Raw genomic sequence first — 24,866 nt, 5'->3', positions numbered from 1 at the left:
ATTTTAGATTGAAAATTGTCTAAAATCACAATTATATTTATCATTCCATTAATCAATTAACGTTTTATTACAGCAAGATTTATAAATTGATATTCTTAATTTATATATTACAATTTTATTAAGTAGAATAGACTATAATTAATCTATTTTCTCCAACGAAATATAATACACGGTTCAATTTTATACATTCCATAATTGTTTTTACTAACAACACGTGTACGATTTAAATCGCTACCAGCCACCTAATTGGTTAAAACCATTACGAATAGTTCAATCACCGACCTCGTTATACGACGACGCCGTTCCTATCCGCCAATAGAATGCATTCCCGCTCGGACAAATTCAAGCGTCGTTTTGGAGTATTTTGTTTCGCACGATCGTCGTAAGGTACGTTTTACTACGTATTTATTAAAATACGATGTTCATTGCATGAAATAACATATTATTCTCACCCTTGTCTCAATTAACAAGTACTGTTCTTTTGATCGTTATTAATTCACTATTTTATCAATTTAAATTTAGCTTGTAATGGTGAAATTATTGTATATTGCAGAGCAATGTTTAACGGAAATGCATTCTTATTTATGAAATAATGCAAATTAAGGCGGAAACACTCGTTATTTCTCGCTTTCCAATTACTTAATCATTAAATTTCTATTCTAATTTGTAATTAATTAAGCTAATATTTTCAAATTTAACATTTTTTTTTAACTATAGAAGTTGCACTTTACGTGTATTTTAAGGTTCTGAAAGAAAACGAGAGGAAAAAAACTGTTGTTAAAACTATGTTTACAAATGCTCGTTACTATAGCAACTGTGTAATAAAACATCTATCAACTTTGCTTCAAATAATACATAAAATGCTACTTTGCAGCTAATATAAAAGAAGATAAAGTTGTGTTTATAAAATTTAAATGACAAGAGAATTTTAATTTATAAGCCATACACCAACGTTTTTTCTCTTAATTTTATTTACAATAGAGACGTACGTGCTAGACATGTCCAAAATACATAGAATATTTGAGGGTCCATTCATTTAAAGAACTCTATAAATAAAAAAATCATAAAACTACTTAACCTTTAATCTATATATATTATATATTGGTTATTGTAAAAAAATTATGGCACAAAATCATCAAAGAAACCAATGAAAAAATAAAAATTTTTATGATAAATTTAAAGTAAGTTAATTCAATATGATGAATTATACATAGTTTTTAGAAATTATACAGTTTCATAAAATTTTGAAACAGAAAAATAAAATATATTTAATCACAAATTTAATAACAATTAGATTAATAAGATTTTTCTCTCTATATATATAGGTATATAGAAAAATTACACATTTTACTATTCTTGTGTCATTTTGACATGATAAAAACAGACATATTTTTATGAAATCATACTAAACTTCAAATTCTTGTACTTCGTATTTTATTTTAAAAATAATTTAAAGTGAATATATATATTAAAAGTACAGGTTTATATTTTTTTTTCTTGTGCACAAAAATTTGCTAGTTACAGTTCTGTATTTCAGCTATGGACTTTTTTCATTGTTAATTAAAGGTATATAGCTTATATTTATGATCTAACTTATTAAAATAACCAATACAGTTATAACCCTTTCACTTGTAACTTTTTATTTAACATAAACTCCTAATGGTGAATTACCCTGACCCACATGTAATTATTACTCATATCAACCAAATTGACAGTCAAATAACCTGGAATTCTTTTGTCTTTAATTTATTAATTCCTTCAGTGGACAAACTACATTTCAAAAGTTATGAGCAGGAGGTTTCATTAATTTTCATTGAAACCAATGCAGTAGGCAAATCAGCTTTTTAGCTTACCAAGTTAACATATTAATTATTAGGTGCATTTCTAGATTTTCAAGGAAGACTCTTTTGTCATCTTTCCTTGTTGATCTTCAATGAGGATCATTCAACATAAATAATCATGACACAAACCCTCAATGAGTCCATGAAAGATTAATAGGTACCAACTCCTTATACCTTTCTTAACTGAACTTGGTATGATTTTATTAAGAGTAATGTCAATTTTCCCTGTTTCTTCATCAACAGCATTATCATGGATACTAGGACAATGCCTTGTTAGGACAGTTTTTCAAAATATTAAGTGTAATTGAACAAAGAATGTGCATTAAGTTTTGTTTATGCAATGGAATTGCTGCTACAGAATAATTGGAAATGTTGCGAAAAGCCTTTGGTGATGATAGTGTATCAAAAACAAGCATTTTTGAATGGTACAAGATGTTTAAGAAAGGCAGAAAATGTGTTGGAAGATGAACCACAACTGACCATAATAGACCATTCACTTTAACTGATGAACAACACATTGCTCATGTCAGTGATTTGGTGCTCAATGATTGTCATTTAACAATTAGGGACATTATTGAACATGTTCTAGTATCATTTGGGTCTTGTGGAGCAATTTTAAAAGATCATTTAGGCTTGAGTCATCCTGAAAATGAATTTTTTTTCAAAAACAATAACATGTTTGAGTGGCTGAAGAAATGCTTTCTCAAGGCAAATTGTTCTTAAAATATATCATTATGGGTGATGAAACATGGATCTACACTTGTCACCAAAACAGCTCAACAATCAAGTGAATGGCACACAAAAGGTGAAGCAAGACTGAAAAGACCATGTCAAAGTCAGTCAAAAATCAAGGTCATGTTGACTTTGCTTTGTTATAGTGTCATGAATTATTTCTGACTGGCCCAACTATCAACAAAGAATTTTATTGAAGCATTTTGTCTTTTGCATGAAGTAATTCATGGAAATTGACCTGATTTGTGGCAAGAAAACTCATGGATTTTGTGCCAAAATAATGCACTTGCTCACAATACTGCTGTTGTTTGTGAATTTTTGGTCAAAAATTCATTGGATATGGCACAGTGTGACTTTTTCCTGTTTCCTGGACTAAAATTTCTGCTTTGTGGTCGTAATTTTGAATTGATTGATGCCATAAAACAAAATTTTCTGGGAGTTCTGAAGGGGTGTCATGAAAACAACTTTAAAGCATGTTTCAAAGATTGAAGAAAATGTTGACATAAGGGCATTACAGTAGGAGGGGGATTATTTTGAAGGAGATGAAATAAATTTTGATGAATAAAATCAAATTTTGCATTTTATTGAACCATTCCCAATATTTTTTGATCACAGTGGTATATAAAACTGTATAAGATTATAATGAAATTTGCTGTGAAACATGGATATGGACAAAAAAGATTAAAACAAGGTATTGAAATGGCAAAAATGAAAACAATAACACCACTGACTAAATATGCAAGACTACTTGTAGAAAACATAGAATATGCAATAATAGCTGCAAGAATATCCAAGACAAGACTACAGAAAAAACTGGAATTTTGACAATATTGTGATATTGTCACAATTCCAGACTGCAAGTTTTCATCACAATTAGTTATGTGCTGGATCGTTAAAAATGTATATCCGTAGATACAGATACAGATACGGATCATTAGTGTATAGATCCGCGAATACGGATCTCAATTTTCATACTCAGTTGGCACTGGTGCGTGTGATCTTGGACCGATAGTTGGTGCTTTGCATTAGTAACACGATGTGTTTTGACTTGCACTGCGCGTATTTTTATTTATAATGTGCAAAATTAGAATTCAGCACAAAGGCAGACATGATAAAGTAACAAAAATTGATATAATTTGCCAATTAAACTATTTTGCATCTTTATACAGATTATATTTCAGGGGATTCCAACTTCACGGTACAAACAGTAGCATGCGAAATTACAGCGATAATAATAGATTGCTGTATCCAAAGCATATGTACAATACAGATCCTAATCGCGACAATATATATAACCCGAAACCTTAAAACACTAACTTAACACTAATAATAGAAAAAGGGATAGAATTAAGAAGACAGAAAAAATGGTAGATAAGATAGAAATAGGGATACCCGGGGTTTTGTCCCTTTTTTTTGGCTTGTTTATGCGTACTGTTGGGTGGGATAACACACTCCTATAACTGTAGTTATCTTCTTCAATAATTAGGATTTTTCCTTCCACTGTTGTCAATATGACCTTAAAAAAGGACATTTTTTCTCAACTTATTTCTGAACTCTCTGGTCGTTGCTAATACGACTCCCAGTATTTTCACCTCGTCTGTACACACTGCCATCCAGCCTACGAATAACCTGCTACATCACTTCTCTTTTTTCTCCAGGTCACAGTTATTATTATAATATAATATAAAACAAGTGAACACCACTGCTGAACTTTCACTTCCTGTAAGACATATTACAAAAATGAACAAACATTTTCAATCTTATAAAAGATTGAAAACACAAACGAAGTAAAGGTTTAGCAATGGTGTTTATGTGCACCGGTAATTTGTCTAGAAGTTTGTATAAAACAAGTGTTTTTTTGTCATTTAGTCTTTAATATTGTAAGCATGCAATGATACGAAATTTTAAATGAATGATATTAAAACAAAAATCTATTTGACACATGTTTTTACAATTGTGCTATTAATAGTACCATAATATGTATTTTTGCTTTACATATGTTGTTTTAATGGATTTAATAATTGTATAACAATCTTTGGCTTTAAAATCATTAAAAAATTTATATTATTTTATAACAATTTANATGTTAATATAATATAATATAACCATGATGATTATTTCAATTAGCATTAGAGGTTTGATCTCACTATAAAGATAGTTAAATTAATACCTTATACTGGTAACCTACTATATTTAATGTTTAAATATTTAATTTTTGCAATATGAATGTGCCAAATATGTGATTTTAAGAAATAAAAAGTGATTTGAATTGAAGTTATTAGTATTTAATTGCTATCTATCTTTAAAATTTCACATAAGTAATGAAATTCATTAAGATAAAAGATCCGTTAAAGATCCGCTAAAAAGCACGCTAAACGGATACGGATATCTGGCACATCACAAATCACTTAAATTTAGTAGTGTCTTGCCCCTGTACATCATACCTTTCCTGTTAACAGTGAAGTTATTCCAGTCATATATCTAACTCTGTTCAGGAGAAAATTTTTGATTGAAATAATGTGACTTCCAGCATAAAGTAGAAGTTTGTATATAGTTAATTGAAGCTTCCTGCCTCTAAGCTTTCCATATCTGGTCTTGATTTTCAACTATCTAACATCATTCTTATCATTAAGGAAGGATGGACTGACAGACAGATGACAGTGGGAATTTATAATCTATAATTTTTTCAAATTGCAGTTCAAAAAAACTAAATATAACTAATATAATTGAAGAAATAAACACATCCAGAAGAAAATAGGACATATTGAAAAAATAGCCCTGAATTAGTTAAATTGTCAATTTACTAATAATCTCATATTTTATTTGGTGATCTAATGTATCCCTGCTCAAGAAAAGAAAACAGGAAAGTGACTGAAACATGTTTTTTTGTTGTAAATTTTCTGAGCAGAAAATGTCAGATGTTTTCCTACCTTTAATAATTGTTAATAATAATAATCTTCAGATTCAAACATAAGGAATAGATCTCAAATGCAGATGTTTCATCAGATTTAAAAAATAAATATTAACTAACAATTCTTAAAAAGATATACAGGGTGTTTTTTTTTTTAAATTGATGGTACTCAGAGACATCTGTAGAGCAATCTAACATCCAGACTGTTGCCAAATTTGGGAGAGTGACTAAGGACGACACGGGAAAGAGATTCCGTGAAAAAAAAGTAGTACCTAAATTCGCCTAAATTAAAGTAGTACAGTACCTAAATGCATGTTGCTGCAGATGTTTATTTTGAAACTGATCTTTTGTAAAAATTACTTTTAATATAACTTACTATGTTAATAGTAGTACAATCTCAATTTATTTTCAGTTTATCTTTGATTCTACTATGTATTTTTGTCTCATAAACTAAAACTTTGTAGACTCGGGGAACAGTTTAAGAAAGACTGGCTAATTTAGGAGCTAGTGTTCTATATCTTAATTTATATTTGCCTAATAGCTTGAGCATTGCTAAATGGCTATGCTACATATACTTTTCTCAGATGTACATGATTCTGGAAAATCATTCTTGTAATATTAATTTTACCTGTATATTTTTAAAATTCTTTAACTAGTAAGCATGAATGTTTTTATGAGGTAGTGTACCTATTTCTCATTGCTAGGAATAACACCCCAACTCATTTCTGAAGTTGCATAGCAAGATAAGTATGAACAGTTGTTGTTCTACACCTAGCCATATGATTTTTTTATATACAGTGAGTGATTGGTTAACGAACAGATCGGACAACGAACAAATCGGATAACAAACACTTTCGCGAAAGATTTTTATGTTCGGACAATGAACACATGATCGGATAACGAACATCCCACATAACAAACACAAGAAGAAGCGACGTAAAATAACGAATATCGATTGGACTTTCCTTGTCTTCGGGCAACAATTCGGAACTTTTCGGAGTGTGGGAGACGTCGACATCGACACTCAAGCCGGTATATACCGATCGGATAGTATTCCTCCGAACTTTGAAACTCTCCCTTATAATTCCAGCCTTTTATTTTTATGACAAAATAATTCTTTTATATATTCTCGAGACTGTCGGGTAGGCACTCGTTAAGTTTTGCGTCTGTTTTTTTTTTCGAAAGGTGAGAGTATAATAGCAAAGGTAGAGAGTGGGCAGAAGATGCCTAATGTTGCTGGGCAGTATGGCGTGAACAGGTCTACAGTAGGCCGCAGTTCAATCTTATTTAAGAAAAATACTGTATAATCAAGAAGACTCAAGCAGCTAAAGGAGTAACAAAAATCACATCTGAGAAATAAAGAACATCGAAGAGTTCATAATGGAACCTGAAACGGATCTGACGACAGAAGAACGCCAAGAACTCTTGAATGAAGAACACCAAGAAACTCGGCGAGATATGTTTTCTTCTGAAAAAGAGGATTAATGCCGATATCTGTTATTAAAGATCCTTTGAAGAAGTGTGAGGATGTCAGAACAACGGTCTTAGAATGGCATCCAAACCAGGTTGAGGCTTGGGGATTTCTACAATTGCAATGCTATTAATTACTTAGGAAAAATCCTGAAGATGAGAGAAAAGCAATCGACATTAGACAGATTCTTTAACCCTTTCAAACGGAAAAAACATGACTAATAAAAATGCAAGATTGTGTATACACGTATTTTTATTATTACATAAAAATAAACGTAGAAAGAAAGTATATATTTTTTATTTTGGGGGAGTCTCCAGAACGAATTAATTAAATTCCCATTAAAACCTATGGTAAATCGATAATCGGTTAACAGACAATTCGGATAGCGAACAAAGTCTTGGAACGGATTATGTTCGTTAACCGATCACCCACTGTACTTGCAGATAAAACATTTAAAATGTGATAGGAATATTAAACAATCAGGCTATAATTAACCATGTAAGGTTATATCTAAATTTAAATACATCTTAAGCAAAGGTTTGCTTGGGGTCTGAGTGGCGCGACTGGCAAGTTTGCTGCACAGCAAGCAGAGGCTTCAGGTTTGAGCCCCGTCCCAGGTCAGTTCTTTACTTCCAGATTGTTCTAAATTATTTAATAAATTATTAAAATTATAATTATTAATTTAGTTAAGAGATAGCACTTAATGTCTAAATGTCTACCTCTAGTAGCAAATTACTTAGTATTAATTAATATAATTAGTGAGATTATAACCTGATTATTTAGGTGATCATTTGGTAATATTTCAATATGATAAGACTAAAAATCTTACTATGCATCCTGAATTTTTGCCATTGATAACTCATAATTTTTATTCCTAATAATACAATTTAATGAAATAGAATGAAAGTAATCTGAAAGTTTTGTATGGTCAAAGTAATGCTTTAGATGATATGAGGGAACACTTGGCATTGTAACAGATGTATTTGTCTAGCATTTAATATGTAGATTATTAATTTAATGGACTCGGTATAGATAGTAATTTGCATGCTACATTTTTACAGTTTGGACTGATGTTAACTGATAATGTCAAAAACATTTTATCAGGAGATAGTAAAATTGAGAAATGTAAATTAAAATAATAGTTTCAATTATAGGTCATGATGTCTGATAGATGTCATGTGGGTAACTATGGCTTCTATTTAAATAAACCTAAAATTTTCTAATAATTCAAAAATTTTTCAAAGTACAGGTAACCCCCGTATAACACGGCACTTCTATAGCACGGATTCGCTCTAACACGGTTCGAGAATTGGTACCATCCCCCGTATAACACGGTACTTTTATAGCACGGATTCACTCTGACACGGTTCGAGAATTGGGTAAAACCCTCGTACAACAGGAAATGTAATAAATTTTTACATACTTAAGTAATAATAGTTCACGAAAATTATTATTTTCGTGAACTATTAGTACTTAAGTATGTAAATTTTCTCTTCTCGCCTTCTGTCGATACACATGGTCCTTCTCGAAACTTGTTTCAATGTTGCCAGATGGCGACGCTTCTGCTTCTGATGTTGCCGAATGTTTTTCCCTTATTCCATACTTGCTTTATTCTTCATAAGTGCTTAGCACCATATAAGGAAATTTATAAAGACCTTTTAACTAGAAGCAAGCAATCTAAAATTACACACTTTTTGCAAATGGTAAAGCATGGATCTGAAGATAATGCAGAAAAATGCTCAGAGGATAAGGATAACTTGCCAAAAAGAAAACGCTCTCGGTTAATTAATAGTGTTTTTAGTGATGACGAAGAAAACGTTGTTTAATTTATATTAATATGTATCACTTAAAAAAATCTAAATGAAGATATTTATCTTAATTATGAAAATATACTAGCATGTTTTTTTAATTTTTGGAACCTAACCCTCCTTTTCGTATTAGTTCTTTGTTTCGTATAACACAGATTCGCATGACATGGCAATTTTTTGGAATGTAACTACCGTGTTATACGGGGGTTACCTGTATTAATATGAAGACTAATTGGAAAAACTTTAAACACTTTTACTTTAAAACTTTAATTTGAATGTATAACTGAGGAAATTGTGCAATGAATATGAAAAACATGATAGATTTATTTAATAGTCAAATGAAATAAAAATTAAATTTATTATTTGGGCAAATTAATACAGTAAAACTTAATGTATTTTTGTATTTTAAACACACTCAAAAGCTGGAACAGTTACTTTAAAAACACTGCACCCCACTCTTACCTACCTCAGCACACTAAAATTTTATTTTAATGTGCTGGAGTAGATAGATACATGTGGGGTGCAGTGTTTTTTTGTATTTTACATATTTTTTCATCAGACCTGTCAAATCTTCACAAACTCCAATGTTAACATTTCCACATTTAGTTTCTTTCAGTTTTGTGAATTTTAAGGATTTAATGCATTGAAAACATGATCTCTAAATAAATGTTTCCTTCAAATAATGTTTTTCAAAAAGAAAAGAAAATATATTGTATGTTCACATGATATTGACAAAAATTTGTGTCAAACTTAGAAATACATGATGAACACACATCAAGTCTTCAACAGGAAACGAACAAGTATACTTTATTACTTTCAAAAGATAGCTTTAACAAGTTTGGCATCTCTGTTTTACACAAAAAAATAATTTTTACATTACATTGTATGAAATAAAGGCTTTCATGGAAGCATTTGTACTGAAATGTGTGTTTTTCTTCACTTTATCCATTCTGAATGCATATACACATGTATTTATATATTCTAGCATGCTTTTAAGGATATTCAGATTTTTTATCTATTCTGCAATTTAATGTGTTTTTTCATCAGTTCCTTGAAAAATGTTGAGTTTCTATTATATTTTGTTCTAACAACTCAATGCATAAACTTTCATATAAGCAGTTAGTTTTTAATTCACTTTAAAATATTTTGGAACACCTTCAATGCCATCTTTAGTGATATTAGATGAGAACAATTTCAATTATTCCACAGTAGAAAATAAAATGAACTACTCAAATAAGAATAGTTTGTTCCATTTTCTTTTGTGGTAGTCATGTAATTTTTTTTTTAGTGTAATTATTGAACATGGGTCTAAATTTCAAAAAGTCAGTAAAAATAACCTGCTCAATGAAATTTTTTTGCTTGTTAAAACATTTTTCTATACTGTAAATATGCCTACAAAAATTTTTTTTTAGTGAAAACATCAAATTTGAAATAGTATTGAGGAATATAACAAATATCTATTTAAGATTAAGTATAAAACCTATGAATTTAATTATAATTATTTTAAAAAATTTTTTACACTTACCTTTTTCTGATGAAAATTTATACTTTTTCCTTTTTATTAAATTTTATATAAATATTTTTGTGAATTACAATTGTGTTAAGATAATGGAAAATTAATTCACTCATGTTATCACATAGACAGATTGTACAGATTTATCATTAGGTAAAATAGTATTTGAAGTAATTAATAATTTTATGAGGAAGTTGATCTTACACTTAATAGCAATTAAAAATACAAGAATTGCTTCTGGTAAAATATTAACTAATAAATAAATTTAATTAATTTTAATTTAGATATATTCATGATCTATTAATTTATATTTTCAGTTTACATAATGTCTTCTCGAGATAAAACATTAAAAGTAGGTGATACTGTAGTAACAAAATCAAAACAGGGCATAATAAAAGAAGGAGTTATTCTAAATGTTAACAGAAGATACTGTAAAGTTGAATTCCCCAATGGAAATGAAGAACTTTTTCCAAGAAAAGATGTAAAAGTAAGTTTTTTTTTAATTATACTTTCCTAAATAGGATTATAATAAAAACAAAAGTGCACCTGTTGGTAATAACAAAATATTATGAATATGTGTTTATATTTCATTTATATTAAAGCATATTATGCTATTTTCATAACTACTATTAAAGGTTTATTTATTATTTTATTTTATAGGTCGTTGAATCTGGCAATAAAAGAAGATCAACATCTCAGAATAGATTAAAAAGAGATCGGAAATCTAAAAAGACCTTATCCCGTTCTGAATCTAGTTCTCGTTCTCGATCACGATCAAGATCACGTTCACGTTCCAAAAGTGTCACTAGAAATATTGAAAATAAAAAAATTGTCCGTACTTTAAAACGAAATAACATATCTACAGGAAGTGATGAATTTGATAGCCATGCTGTTATTAATAGAAAAGACCCACACTTAGTTGCAAGATCATCTGCACGTGTTTCTGCTAATGTTAGTAAATACAATAGTTTTAAAATTTTAATGCTTTACAATTGTTGTTAAAAAAAATTAGCTTACATAAATAAAACTTATGATAATAATTATTACATATAACCACAATGATAAGATGAGGATAATTTTAAACTCCAAGTATGATAAGATGCTCTTTACACAATAGTTATATATATATTAAACTTTTAAAGATTTGTATTTTTATTAATATGAATTATAACAGGAAAGTAATAAATATACTTGAATTATTTATCCACAGCCTTTTAAATCTATAAATGCAAATGTTTAAAAAATTTTATATAGAAAAGTTTTACATTAATAAAATAATTTAAATGTTGTCATTCTGCAAAAAAATGCAAAAATATATTTCATAATTTCATTATATAATATGATAACATTATTATGTAATGTTTTTATTGTTATAACTTGAACTTTATTTTATTATACTGTGTATTTCATATATTTACATTTTTTTTCCCTGCAGAAAAAATCTGATTCATCTCGACATTCAACACCAAAACCTGTAATTGAGCCAAAAATATTAAATCTATCTTCAGATTCTGAAACAGAACTATTGGATAAAAGTAGAGAAATTTCAGCAATAGAAAAAGAATTAGAAGAAGAAAAACAAGAAAAACCAGGAATTAAATTTCATTTAATGATATTATGGTTACTCCAATTTTTATTCTTACCTACAATTGCTGTTTTACTGTTTTTATGTACAAAGGTAAGATTTTAGTAGGTTTATGATTATATTATTTATTTAAAATGTGATGTAAACTGTAAAAACATTTATTGTCAAACTCATATCTATTTAAGTATAATTTACTTTTGTTTATATTTGACAAAATAATGAACACAACTTTATTAGAAAACAGGACATTTTTAATTTAATCAGTAATGAAGGACAAGACTATGGTATTTCAATGAAATTATTAAAACATTCATATTTATTTACTTTGCAAATAAAAATTTTTAAATTCTTTTTTTAATTCATTATTTACTGTTTGGTATTTGAGATAAGAGTGTTTATTAACAGGCATCATAAAAATATGTTGACTTAGATGAATCAATATGTTATGCATTTGTACAGATTACTTAGTTTGTGTGTAATTTAAATTTGAGAAAAGAACATTTTAGGGATTCATTGTAATATTTACATTAGAAGTCAATGCAGATGTTCATAATGTAGCTGCACATTTCAATTTTATTTTTCTTAACATAGCTTAAATCATATAAATTCACCTGCATTATGTTGAACATTGTTTTATCTCAAATAAACAGTAAGTGATCATTTGATTAGAAAATAAAAAATTTATTTATTTATTTTTTATTTTATTGAATCAGAGCATTAGCAAAGCCTCTTCTATGTGTCTTGCAGAGTTGTGTTAGTTCTTAAAATTTGATTGGTTGATTTTGATAAAACTTTGCCATTTTACATTAATTATGATGGTGAATTCAAAAATGAAATAAAAAATGGGATCCGTGACTTAGTTTATGAGATACAATGTTGCTAGCACGAGTGTGTGCAATAAAATGACATCATATAATGTTTCAAGATTGTTAGCATGTCTTTTGTGTGGCTTATAGAATTGAGTTTGTTCTCAAATTTTGATGGGCCAATTTTGATAAAACTTTGCTATTTTCCATTAATTGTGATGAGGAATTTGAAAATGTAATAACAAAAAAGATCCATTACTTCATTTTCAAGATACAGTGGTGTCAAAGTAACAATGTCCATACTCCATGATGTAATTGAGTGCACTTAGTGGAATTTAGCAGGGCTTTGGAGCTGGAGCTGGAGCTGGAGCATGGAGCAGGTGGAGCAATGGATTTTTACTCGGAGCAGGAGCGGAGCCAGAGCATGGAAATTTGTAGTGCTCCACTGCTCCGATTATATATATATTTATTTATTTAATATTTGAGACAGTGAAAATGGAAGTGGCATAAGTTGTAATATTACAAATGTCTCATGTGAAAGGTGGGAACTTTTCTCTCCAGTCTCCACTATCCCCTGACCCAGCTATTCCTTCCCCTTCGTGATCCCCCAGTTCTCTGAATTCTTGATGATTGTAGATGTGGAGTTAAAGCTAGATGCTGCAGCTTGTGGAAATAGAAATTTTCTTGCCATCAATGTACAATTTTGGTTTGAAAAAATGAGAAAACTGAAATAAAATCATTGGATATTGTTGATACTGAAGGAAGACATAACTCTTTATATGTGAAAAATCAAATTAAAGAAACTTTGAACAAATTTGAAATCGATGAAAAACAAGTACTAAGTATTTGTGTAGATAATGCAGCGAACATGACACGTGCTGTAAATAAACTTGGCGATCATGAAAATATTTTCCAGGATAAAGATGAAAAAACTGAAAACATTGAAGAGATGAATATAGACATTTTGCCACATTGGGTTAAAAATCCTTCCCTAATATTGCCAGCGTGGACTAATGATAATACAAAAATTCATCTAATGAGGTGTGGGATTCACACTCATCAACTGGCCATTTGGGATGGATTAAAGAATGAGTGGATAACAAAAATATTAGGGAAAATCCGACAGGTTGTGGTAAAATTAAAAAACACCAACAATTCATAATGTTTTGCTGAAAATGTATGGTAAAACTCAATTCCTAGATACAGTAACAAGATTTTTATGAAAGAATGGTGTAAACTAGAAAAATGTATGGAAGAATTTGAAAGATATGTTTCGTTAGGAATTCTGTCTTCCATGAAAAAGCGGAAAGAAAAGCTTATTCAAAACATACATTTTCTTGCTGGAGTGTATGTTGATTCTAGGTATAGAATCTTATTAAGTGTGGCAGAAAAACTAAAAGTGAGAGAAGGTCTTTCAGACATCCAACAGCGAATCAAAAGGCAAACACTAATTGATTTGGCTGAAAAGCCAGCAATTGTTGAACTGTCACAGCCAACCTGTGATATGATAAATATAGGTTCAGAAGAAGATAATTTTGAAAAACAATTGGATAGAAGAGAAAACAGTCATCGAATTTCCACTATACATATATAAAGATGACAACGAAATAGACAAACATGTTGAGAAAGACTGCAATGCAATAGAGGATGTGGGGAGATTAAAGGTGAATGTATTCAAAGCCATTGACCATTATCCGGAGCACATCAGAAAAGCATGCAGAGTTGCTTCAAACATGTCAACTTCTCAAGCAAGTGTTGAGCATCTATTTTCTGGATTAAGATTGCTTTTAAGTGATAATAGGTAATGAAGGATGATCTGCTATCTGCCATTTTATTTATTGAAATCAACGAGGTTGTATGTTAATTTTTTTAATAATAAATTAGTTGTAAATAAACAAGTTTTTTTTTATATGTACAGTACTTATATATCAAAGAAAAAATTAATGTAATTACTATAAGAATATTTTAACTGGAGCATGGAGCGGAGCAACTCAAAAAATGGTCGCTCCAAAGCCCTGGAATTTAGAACAAAAATAAAAAAGCATTGCATGCACTTAATGGAAAATGGCCATGAAAAACTAATAACACAAGAACAAACCAATGAATTCTAATTGCTTTGTTCTTGGATCATCTCTCTCTGCCTGGTCAGTAGAAGGATTGTTATTCCCGTGACTGGCAAGTGCAAGGACAGCCTCTTCTGTGGCAGCAAGTGTAAGGATCATTTGTCCATACCTGGCCAGTGCAAGAATTCCCTCATCCATGCCTAGCAAGTGCAAGGATTGACTCATTCTTTCTGGATCTGCCTCAGTTCTGTCATGATATGACAGTCACATGATGTCCATAGTATTTGATCATATAATTGAAGGATATGTAAGTACTTGATATAATCTAGTTGATATAAATGAAAAAAAAGAAAAAGATACATTGTATATACTTTTTTATTAACTTTCTCATTGAATATTAACTAAAAATTCATCATTAGGGACTAGGGATTGTATACTGGTTTACCGATTTACCGGTTAACCGATAAATTGACAAAAAAAAACATTCGGTAAGCTTACCGGTAAATTTCAAAAATTTGCCGGTAATTTGGTAAATGAAAAATCGATACTAGAAATTTTTATGTAGAAAATATTGTGCTTATGGATATTTAAAAGAGCTAAAGGGATATTGAAAATAAAAAAACAGGTAAGTGTAAGTAACAATATACCTAATTATTAATTTTATGTGAGATATTTTTTGTTTAATTTTAATTTAAACTTTCTTGGGTTTGAGAGGCACTGTAAATTGTACAGAAAGCTCTAGTTAGCATATGTGATTTGTGCTCTGCAGTTTTTCGAGATTTTTAAATGTTTAAAATCTTACAATCAATGTTTTTCTTAAAGAGTAAGTAAATATCTCCTTTTTTAATATTTAAAAATAATAATACGTAAATATTTCACGTATTTTTTAAATTAATAGCAATTTTGAATACACCATGTATATGACAGGACATTAATGCAATATTATTGTAAAATAACATTAAAATTTGAACCGTAAATAAATTTTTTACTTCTAACAACTGTTTAAAATAATTAAATACAAATATTTATTACATGATTCTAATATTATGCCTTAAGATTGTGCAAAATATGTATTAATTTAACCTTATTTTTTTGGAGAATCCCCATTACTCTCATGAAAAGAACTTTCTTTAATTTTAGATTGTAGAACCAGGTGGAATAGCTTACTAAACATGCTGGAAAGGTTTTTATTACTTAAAGATGCTGCCCGAAAAAGTTTAGAAACCTAACCTAACCTAATCTGGATTATTTTGTACAAAAATTAGATCAAAATTAGGAGATATGACTTTAAATAATTTAAGTTTCTTGAGAAGTTATTTTTTAAAAAATGGTAATCAATAAAATGGTATTAGGTACTATATATTATTTCTGTTTTATTTTTATTTTTCTGTATTATTTTATTTATGTTTCTAAAAGTTATTATTATAGTTTGTTTAGAATAACACTTTAATTTTTATATTTTTTATATTCTATATCTTTGAAATAAAAAATGTGAAATGGAAATAAAATGACTTATATTTTTTATCACCTTAATTTTATTTTTCAGGAAAAAATTTACCGGTATTTTAATTTTCATTTACTGAATTACTGGTAAATGAAAAAGTCGGTAAATTTACAATCCCTATTAGGGTCACTTATGTAAATATCTATGTTGTTATGGAAACTGATATATTACAATTACAATAACAAATGTTTCAATAGTAACAATGGAAAAAAGGTGCAAAATTACATTAATAAAGAACTAACAAAAATGCTATTTTTTTTTACATTACAAAGATATGAGCCATTTCCAAGTTGTGGTTAAGAAGTCAGTCTCTATAGTTGAACACATTGTTTTCTAAACTCCTGATAAATCTATATTGCCTCTGCTATTCTTTGATTCTCTCCTATTGTTAAGGATTCTAACAACCATAAATAAATGCTAGTTTTGTATGTAAAGAATTTTTGCACCAGCATTTTAAAAAATATCAAGTGTAATTGAGCAAAGAATGAGCATTAAATTTTGTTTATGCAATGGAATTGCTGCTACAGAGTAATTGGAAATGTTGCAAAAAGGCTTTGGTGATGATAGTCTATCAAAAACAAGCATTTTTGAATGGTACAAGATGTTTAACCACTCAGCAGTGAGCCGACGACTATAGTTGTCAAGGGCGATTGTGTGGCAGTGGTGAGGGATGACTATAGTCATCAAATTTTTTTGGGAGGTATCGCCAAAAACTAGCCTAAAACTACCATGAAAAAAAATTCACATAAAAAATGAATTATGTAACAATAATAAAAGACTTTTCTTCACTAGACATAACTGTTTACAAAATCTTTTACCGAAACAGTAATGAGGAAAAAATGCGTGGAAAAATACTTTAAAAATTTCCCATGTTTATTCTCCACTACTGGGGGTAAACTATACCCGACTAGTCCAGTGTTGAAAGGTTAAGAAAGGCAGAAAATGTGTTGAAGATGAACCACAACTGACCATAATAGACCATTCACTTCAACTGATGAACAACACATTGCTCGAGTCAGTGATTTGGTGCTCAATGATTGTCATTTAACAATTAGGGACATTATTGAACATGTTCCAGTATCATTTGGATCTTTTGAAGCAATTTTAAAAGATCATTTGGGCTTGTGTCTTGTTGTTTCTTGAATCATCCTGAAAATGATGAATTTTTTTTCAAAAACAATAACATGTTTGAGTGGCTGAAGAAATGCTTTCTCAAGGCAAATTGTTCTTAAAATGCATCATTATGGGTGATGAAACATGAATTTATGTTTTTGACACTGATACAGCTCAACAATCCAGTGAATTGTGCTTGAAAGGTAAAGCAAGAATGAAAAGACCATGTCAAAGTCAGTCAAAAATCAAAGTCATGTTGACTGTTTTCCTTGCTTTGTCATAGTGTCATGAGTTATTTCTGACTGGCCCAACTGTCAACAAAGAACTTCATTGAAGCATTTTGTGTCTTGCATGAAGTAATTTGTAGAAAATGACATGATTTGTGGCAAGAAAACTCGTGGATTTTGCACCAAAATAATGTACCTGCTCACAATGCTGCTGCTGTTGATTTCACAAGCCATATTCGTTGGATATGGCACAGTGTGACTTTTTCCTGTTTCCTGGGCTAAAATTTCTGCTTTGTGGTCATAATTTTGAATTGATTGATGCCATAAAACAAAATTTGCTAGGAGTTCTGAAGGGATGTCATGAAAACAAGTGTAAAGCATGTTTTAATGACATCCCTTTTTGAGGGTTTGGCATAAGTGTATTGCAGGGGATTATGTTGAAGGGGAGAAAATAAATGTTAATGAATAAAATCAAATTTTGCATTTTATTGAGCCATTCCTGATACTTTTTGATCATAGGGTAAAGTCATCATAAAAGTATGGCACAGCACAAATTAATACTGTACAACTGAATCTGTATGTGTAATATTTCTTAACAAAGAAATTTCAATTTATTATTTGTAGTGTATAATACATTTGAACAAAATATAAAAGAAAATTACGTCATATCCTTTTAAAATATTGGTCAAGTTTTATTTAATTTTGTTTTTTTTTTTTTCCAACAAACTTTTCACCTACTGTATATTACATGACATCAGTTATCTGCTTCTGCTGAAACTTCGGTCACATGAAGGATTGATGAGTCATTCTAGAGATTAGGCCACACTAACAGAGAATAGTGAAAATGAATGAGAAAGTAGAAAGCAATTTTTATTTGCTTAGCAAAATTGGTTTACACTACAAAGTGTTGAAAATGAAAATTTTTAATGTGTTGGACTGGTGGAATGATTTGCTAAATTTATCAAAACAGTTATTTATTATTCGCATTGCTTTTTACATTTTATGGTGATTTGCTGTCAATGTGGACTAATTTGAAGTGAATACATAATTCACTTTTTCATTTTTTTTAATAATTGATGATAAATTTTACTTGATATTCATGGAAAGCATGTAATCCATTTTACTATCTACTTAATAGTGGTTGTGGAAAATAGAAAAGATAGAAAATTTTCATCTGTTGTTCACAGACAATGACTGCTTAATCAATATAGAAAACATTAATAGTTTTATTGCTTTGCCAGAATAGGATGATTTGTCTACTAAATTCAGGTTTCATCTGTATAGCAAATTACTTGTTTATTTATTAATAAAAATATTTTAAAATTTATTAAATTATAAATTTTTTAGAAGAGTTTTGAATAAAAGAGTGAGTTTAACAAAAATAAAAGAAAAATACGTTTATTTTTTAGAAAAAAAGCATAAAATAGAAATTTACAGAAATTATTTTACATAATTTCTGATATTTACAGAAATTATGCAATCAATTTTTAATTTAAAAAGTCGGTTTACTACTATAATTTTGAAAAAATTTATTGATTCAATTGCATACTCTTCAATATTATTTATTAAAATTTTTGTAATATACTGTATTTTGATGGAATGACTGGCATGCCAGTCTATCCGGGAAGATCATTAAATCAGATATTTCTATATAGTAAAAACTGGCATGTCTGTTTTATCCCAGGGAATGAAGGTTTAAGTGAGGTTATAGATTCCCCTCTAGAAGATGCATTAAAAAAACTTTTTATTTTAAAATAGTGAAACTGTCAGTATTACGTCAAAAAGTACAATTATGTAAGATGGCCGATCCGGGGGGGAGAAAAGGGGCTTGAAACCCACTTCACGGCAACTGTGTAAGGATGCCGTCTCTTAGGTGGGATCTATTAATCCCGCGTCAGGATGGACCTAAGGGAAGGTTGTATGTGGGCAGTGACGGAGGAGGCAAATGACGACAAGTGTTTTACACAAGAAAGCCGTTTATTTGTTAACATATATGCTTACATCGGCAATCGACAGTCCTTCACTAATTTCTTCCCTCGAAGATGCGGAGTGTGAGAACTTCGGCGTCGGTCGTAGCCCCGGGGCGGACGAGATGCTGTTGCTGATCACGGCGGACGATCGGAAGATATAAGCGGCGGAGTCCACAGTTCCTTTGCGACGACACACCACAATAGAAGTCACTACCTTTCGTGGAGTCGGAGGAGAGCCCCCCTGACCTCGGATTTCGGATTTTTATAGTTTTTCTCTTCCACTATTCGGACTTCCGATTGGCCCTTCATCCCCTTTCTCGCTTCCCGATTGGTCTCTCTTTTGTTTTGGGATAAACTGAGACCGCCTCAGGTCACGAGAAAGGTCCGATTCCAGGTGTCTGCTCGACGCCGTTCTGTCGATTGTTGACAATATTGCAAGACTCGCGCTCATAATTTAGCTCCGTTACTCGCGATTTCTGTCATCTGGGTACTCGAACGATCATATGCAATGATTTATCTCTCTTAAATCTTTCCCTCTTTTCAGAAATTGTTTCCCTAGATTGACTGTTTATGAGAGCTGGGGTCAAAGTTCTACCTGCATATGACCACTTGTCTCTGAATTATAACTTTTCATTCTGACATTGACAGTTAGTTTAACACGTGTTCGAGTCATCCGAGACTCTTTGTCTACATTTTGTGCCGCGTTGTTTAAATTATGGGATTTTCCTCTCCCTCTCATAATTAATCTATCGTTATTATTTAATCATAGGAATATCGCGATTTACATGATTCGGACCTCGGTTGGGTCTTCACAATTATATGTTTAATTTCTTCATTTTGTCATCTTTCTAACAATGTAAAATACTCTTGGGATGATAAAAGTGCTTTTTTTATGTTTTTTTTTTTTATTGTAATTCAATTTAAAAATGCAAAAATAAGCATATTAAATTTTAGAAACTGGCAGTAAATTATCTTGATTTATATACCATTAACATCTGCTTTGTATGAAATTTGTGAGAAAGGTGTTATTTTCATGGTCAGGGTAGATGGTCAGTGCAACCCACACTGACTAACTTTTACTACTACTAGTGTCAATGAGCCATTAATTGTTTTATTGCACTTTAAAGGAAAACTCCCTTCCTGATTTTAAGTCTGTTATAATGTTTATAATGTTGTTATTTTATTGTAATCAAAAGAATATCTTTTTAACATTTAATTAACAATAATTTTGTTACATTCGATTATTTTTATTTTTTAGTTGCAGTTTAACTGGCATGCCGGTAACCCCAGGGTTTCCAGCACTCTGGTTTCTCCTGGTTTTATGTGGCATGCTGGTCATTCTGTGAAAATACGGTACTAAAAACTAATTTTTAAAAAATATATTAAGTTTAGTTTTTAAAATTTATATATGTATATTTTAATATAAAACTTTTTATAATTTTATTTATTTTTGCAGACTCATTGTACATTAAAAACATTTCCAAATTTTCCAAAAGATCTGCATTCTTATTTTGATTTTAAAATAGGAGTAATATATGCTGCATGGATTTTACTGCAAACAGTTTTTATGTTTTTACCATTTGGTAATTTGATAAAAAGTTTTTCGTTATCAGCCAAAAAAACAGAAATTGCCATCAAATATCGTTTAAATGGTAAATATTTTTAATGTAAGCTTTCCATAATAATTTAAGTTTAGATTATTGATCTATTATAAAATTTATTTGAGAGTAACTTAAAAACTTTTAAAATGTAATAATAATAATAATATCCTTAAAGTATAAATGTTAAAATTTGAAATTTTTTTATACAATTATTATTTTTTTGAGATTATTTTAAATTATCTGTTATTTGAGTTATCTCGGGGCCTGAATATTTTTTTCTGATCTCATCCCTCCTTAATTATCTCAGGTCTATACAAGTGGTTAAAGGCAGTACCATCAATTGTCTGTTTGGCCTTCTAAAAACAGTCAGTGATATCCCTATAAATCACAAATCACCAAATAACAAAATAAAACATAATTACATAAACAAATTTGTGAGTTGTTATTATTATTATCAAACAAATTAATAACAACTGTTGTTAGTCACCATCATGTTTCAAATATAGCATTACATAAAAATTTCAAATGGTTATAATTTTCTCTTTTGTAGAATTTTAATAAAGGAAATTTAAGAAGATAATATTGCAGAATTCTTAGTTTAGTTACAAATGATGATTAATTATATTTTTTAGAATGCAAAAATAATAGAGAATTTGTCTTATTATTTCTAGGTTTTATTACACTTCTCATTTCATGCATAATTGTTGGTGTATTGATTTATCTGAAACAACCTTTGGAGATTGTTTATGATAAATTTCTTCAGTTAATAATTACATCTATCATCTTTTCCAATACGTTTGCCTTGATAGTATGTATCAAAATATATTTATATAAAAGTAAGTATTTTGACATTGTTTTAACAAATAGAAATTAATATTACAATATGTGTTTATTGTTATATATGCAGTTATGAGGAAAGTATACATAAGCAAAAGCATGGTGATCATTATTTTAATTAGTTTAACTTTGTTTTCTTAAATATATAACAATAATAATACTATATTATTTTTCATAGTAATATTAATTTGATAAATATGAATTGTGTTCACTAAATTAAGTGAAATTAATAATTAAATTGTACAACTTGCTTTTTGAATTTTCATCTTTTCAATTATTTGGTAAATGAATCAAAAGATGCATGGTTTTGGTTCTTCTAATAATATCAATACATACATATTTTTTTAAGTTTTACATTACTAGATAAAGAAATTGATTTGTTTTCTGTAATGAATATATCTTAAGACAAAAAATAATAATTTTGATATAAGCTATTTTTTTGTGTGTAGTTCACAATATATTTCCTTTCACAGAATCAAACTCTGTGACCAAACTCTATTGCAGGGTTTATGAGAAGAGCAGATCTGACCTCTCAGGTCAAACCAAAGAGAATGATGGTTAGAAAAAAAAAATGCTATTTATTGTATATATGAATAATTAACAACAATATAAAAAAGTCAATGGATTATTTAATAGAACAAATGGTTTAATAATAATAATAAATACAAACACAAAAGTTATCAAAGATATAAGAGCTAGTAATAAATTCAATAAATGTATTAATTTCAATAAAAATTCAATGGTTAAGATAATTCCCACAAAAAAAATACAAAAGTTTTTTTTAAATATATATATATTATATTATATAGCTAAAAAATATCTTGACTTTTATCTGTAGTACTACTAGTATGATTTATTTTCTTAATTCAAATGTTTTTTTTTAATCTAAAAAGAAAAAAGTTTAAATTTATTTATATTTTAAATATGAAAAGAACGTTTTTTAATTATTATGATTTTTTTTCAAGAATCTAAAGAAGCAAAGCAATATCTAGAATCCAATCCACGTTTTGGTGAAATGTTTGATCTTAAATTATATTGCTACCGATTAGGATTAATTTCTTGGGTATGAATTTATTTTATAACATTTTGTAAGTTTTAAAAAAAGTTTTGAAAACTGTTATTAAATTAATTTTATTTATATTATTATTCTACTTGTTTGTAAATTAATCTACATTGTAAATTTGTTATGATTTCATTCTATTTATTTTTTAGGTCATTGTGAACCTCTGTTTGTTATACAAAAGTATTTTTAAAGATAATTTCACAAATATTGCTTTAATAACATCAATTGGTTATCAAATATTCTATGTTCTAGATTTATATTGGAGAGAGGTAAGTTATTAACTATTATTGGAGAAGTTAACTAAAATTATAAATATACATGTTTTTTGTACATTAATAATCCTATAATGATGTAAATTATTTTTTTTTATATTTAGGAAGCACTTGTAACTACCTCAGCTTTCCAATATGATCAAATTAATTATTTTATGATAATAAGACTATGTACATATATTCCATTCATTAGTACAATTCCATTGATATATATGATTGATTATCCCAATAAAAATAATAATTACTGGTTAATAGGCATATCATTTATATGTTTTGGTAAGTTCAAGGAAATTATTATTATTACTATTACTATAAATATTAATTGAAATAATTAAAATTATATATAAACATAAAATAAATATATTCTATGTGCATATGTATATGCATGTGTAAGTTTGGCCGGTGAAAAAAAGGGGGAAATTTATTTAATCCCACGTCAGGGTTGGCAAGGGTCACTTGCGAATGTGGGTGGTTGTGACAGAGACATAGATGACACTGCACCTTTACAAAAACTGTTTATTGAAGCAGAAAGAATTACTTACATTAGGATGATGATCACTTCCTCAAGCAGCACAGAACGTTCTAAAGTCAATTGATTGACAGTCTTACAACGAGACATTTGATGTAAGGTCCTGGGACTGTGACATGGCTAAGTTTAGCAGAGGGTGATGCTCTGTGTGAGAATCTTGAGGACAGATGGGATGGAGAACTCATGGAGGTGCAGAAGATATCAGGCAGATTTTCACTCTGGGTGACAGATTTATCACGAATTGCAACTGGTGAGGACTGTCCTCTGACATTATGATGACATACCATGTGTGTGTTGACTGCCCAAGTGCGAGTGCAGTGACACTGTGCGTTTGTGTTGTGTCCTTGAGGACACAACACAAACGCACAGTGTCACTGCAGGAGGATCAAGGATTATATTAATCTGTGTCTTTTGATCATTCATTCCGATTGGTCGGTTTCCCTCATCTGCACTTTCTGAGTGGCTGGCCCCTCATTACTAAGCATAATGGGATCCTGACTTGTATCATGGGAGAGGTCAACTTGAAGCTAGATTTGATCCCTCAAGCAGAGATGGTCAATCTTAGGTCTACATTTCTTCTAAAATTTATGACTCTTAGTTACATTTGAGCATAAACAAAAATTGTGTCTGACGTTTTTTTTCTCTTTTTTTTTTATATTTTTTTTTTCTAAAGCAATTAAATTTTCATGAATTTTGTGATGGTTTGGACCTGTCTGGGACTTCACACATGCACATTGAACCAAAAATTTTTCAATATTTTATTTTTCATGTTTTATTTTGAAATTATTGTACGACCCCGCTTAATGCTGCCTCAATTAACACTGATTTGTATAACGCAGTCTGCTCGAAATCTAAAAAAAGCTCAAAATTTATGCTGATTTAAATTATCACAGAATTTCATTGATTTGTATATAATATGATTATTTATGAACACAAACCAATCAGCAAAATTCATTGTAGTGCTGTACTTCCCTTAAATCTATGTTTGTTTTGTGCAATTTTGAAAAAAATATAACATCA

At 29.3% G+C, this 24,866-nt stretch overlaps 1 protein-coding gene across 3 annotated transcripts in view; it reads left to right on the top strand.

Annotated features, from left to right (window-relative positions):
* The first annotated feature begins 301 nt into the window (after nucleotides 1–301).
* LOC111620173 (lamin-B receptor-like) overlaps nucleotides 302–24,866 on the top strand; it is a 45,969-nt gene continuing 21,404 nt past the window's right edge. Inside the window, exons 1-9 of one of the 3 annotated variants that reach the window (XM_023362058.1) lie at nucleotides 302–387; nucleotides 10,594–10,763; nucleotides 10,937–11,227; nucleotides 11,712–11,954; nucleotides 21,001–21,196; nucleotides 21,817–21,981; nucleotides 22,948–23,045; nucleotides 23,195–23,314; nucleotides 23,422–23,593. In XM_023362058.1, coding sequence (XP_023217826.1) covers nucleotides 10,602–10,763; nucleotides 10,937–11,227; nucleotides 11,712–11,954; nucleotides 21,001–21,196; nucleotides 21,817–21,981; nucleotides 22,948–23,045; nucleotides 23,195–23,314; nucleotides 23,422–23,593 — 1,447 coding nt within the window. In that variant the 5' untranslated portion in view covers nucleotides 302–387; nucleotides 10,594–10,601. Of the gene's footprint in view, nucleotides 388–10,393; nucleotides 10,517–10,593; nucleotides 10,764–10,936; nucleotides 11,228–11,711; nucleotides 11,955–21,000; nucleotides 21,197–21,816; nucleotides 21,982–22,947; nucleotides 23,046–23,194; nucleotides 23,315–23,421; nucleotides 23,594–24,866 lie in introns of those variants that run through there. The other 2 variants (XM_023362057.1, XM_023362056.1) reach the window with 2 other exon arrangements.

Source organism: Centruroides sculpturatus, unplaced genomic scaffold (genome assembly GCF_000671375.1).
Source record: "Centruroides sculpturatus isolate CEXI.00-Female unplaced genomic scaffold, Cexi_2.0 scaffold202, whole genome shotgun sequence".
NCBI lineage: Eukaryota > Metazoa > Arthropoda > Arachnida > Scorpiones > Buthidae > Centruroides > Centruroides sculpturatus.
This window is presented reverse-complemented; position numbering and strand designations above follow the sequence as displayed.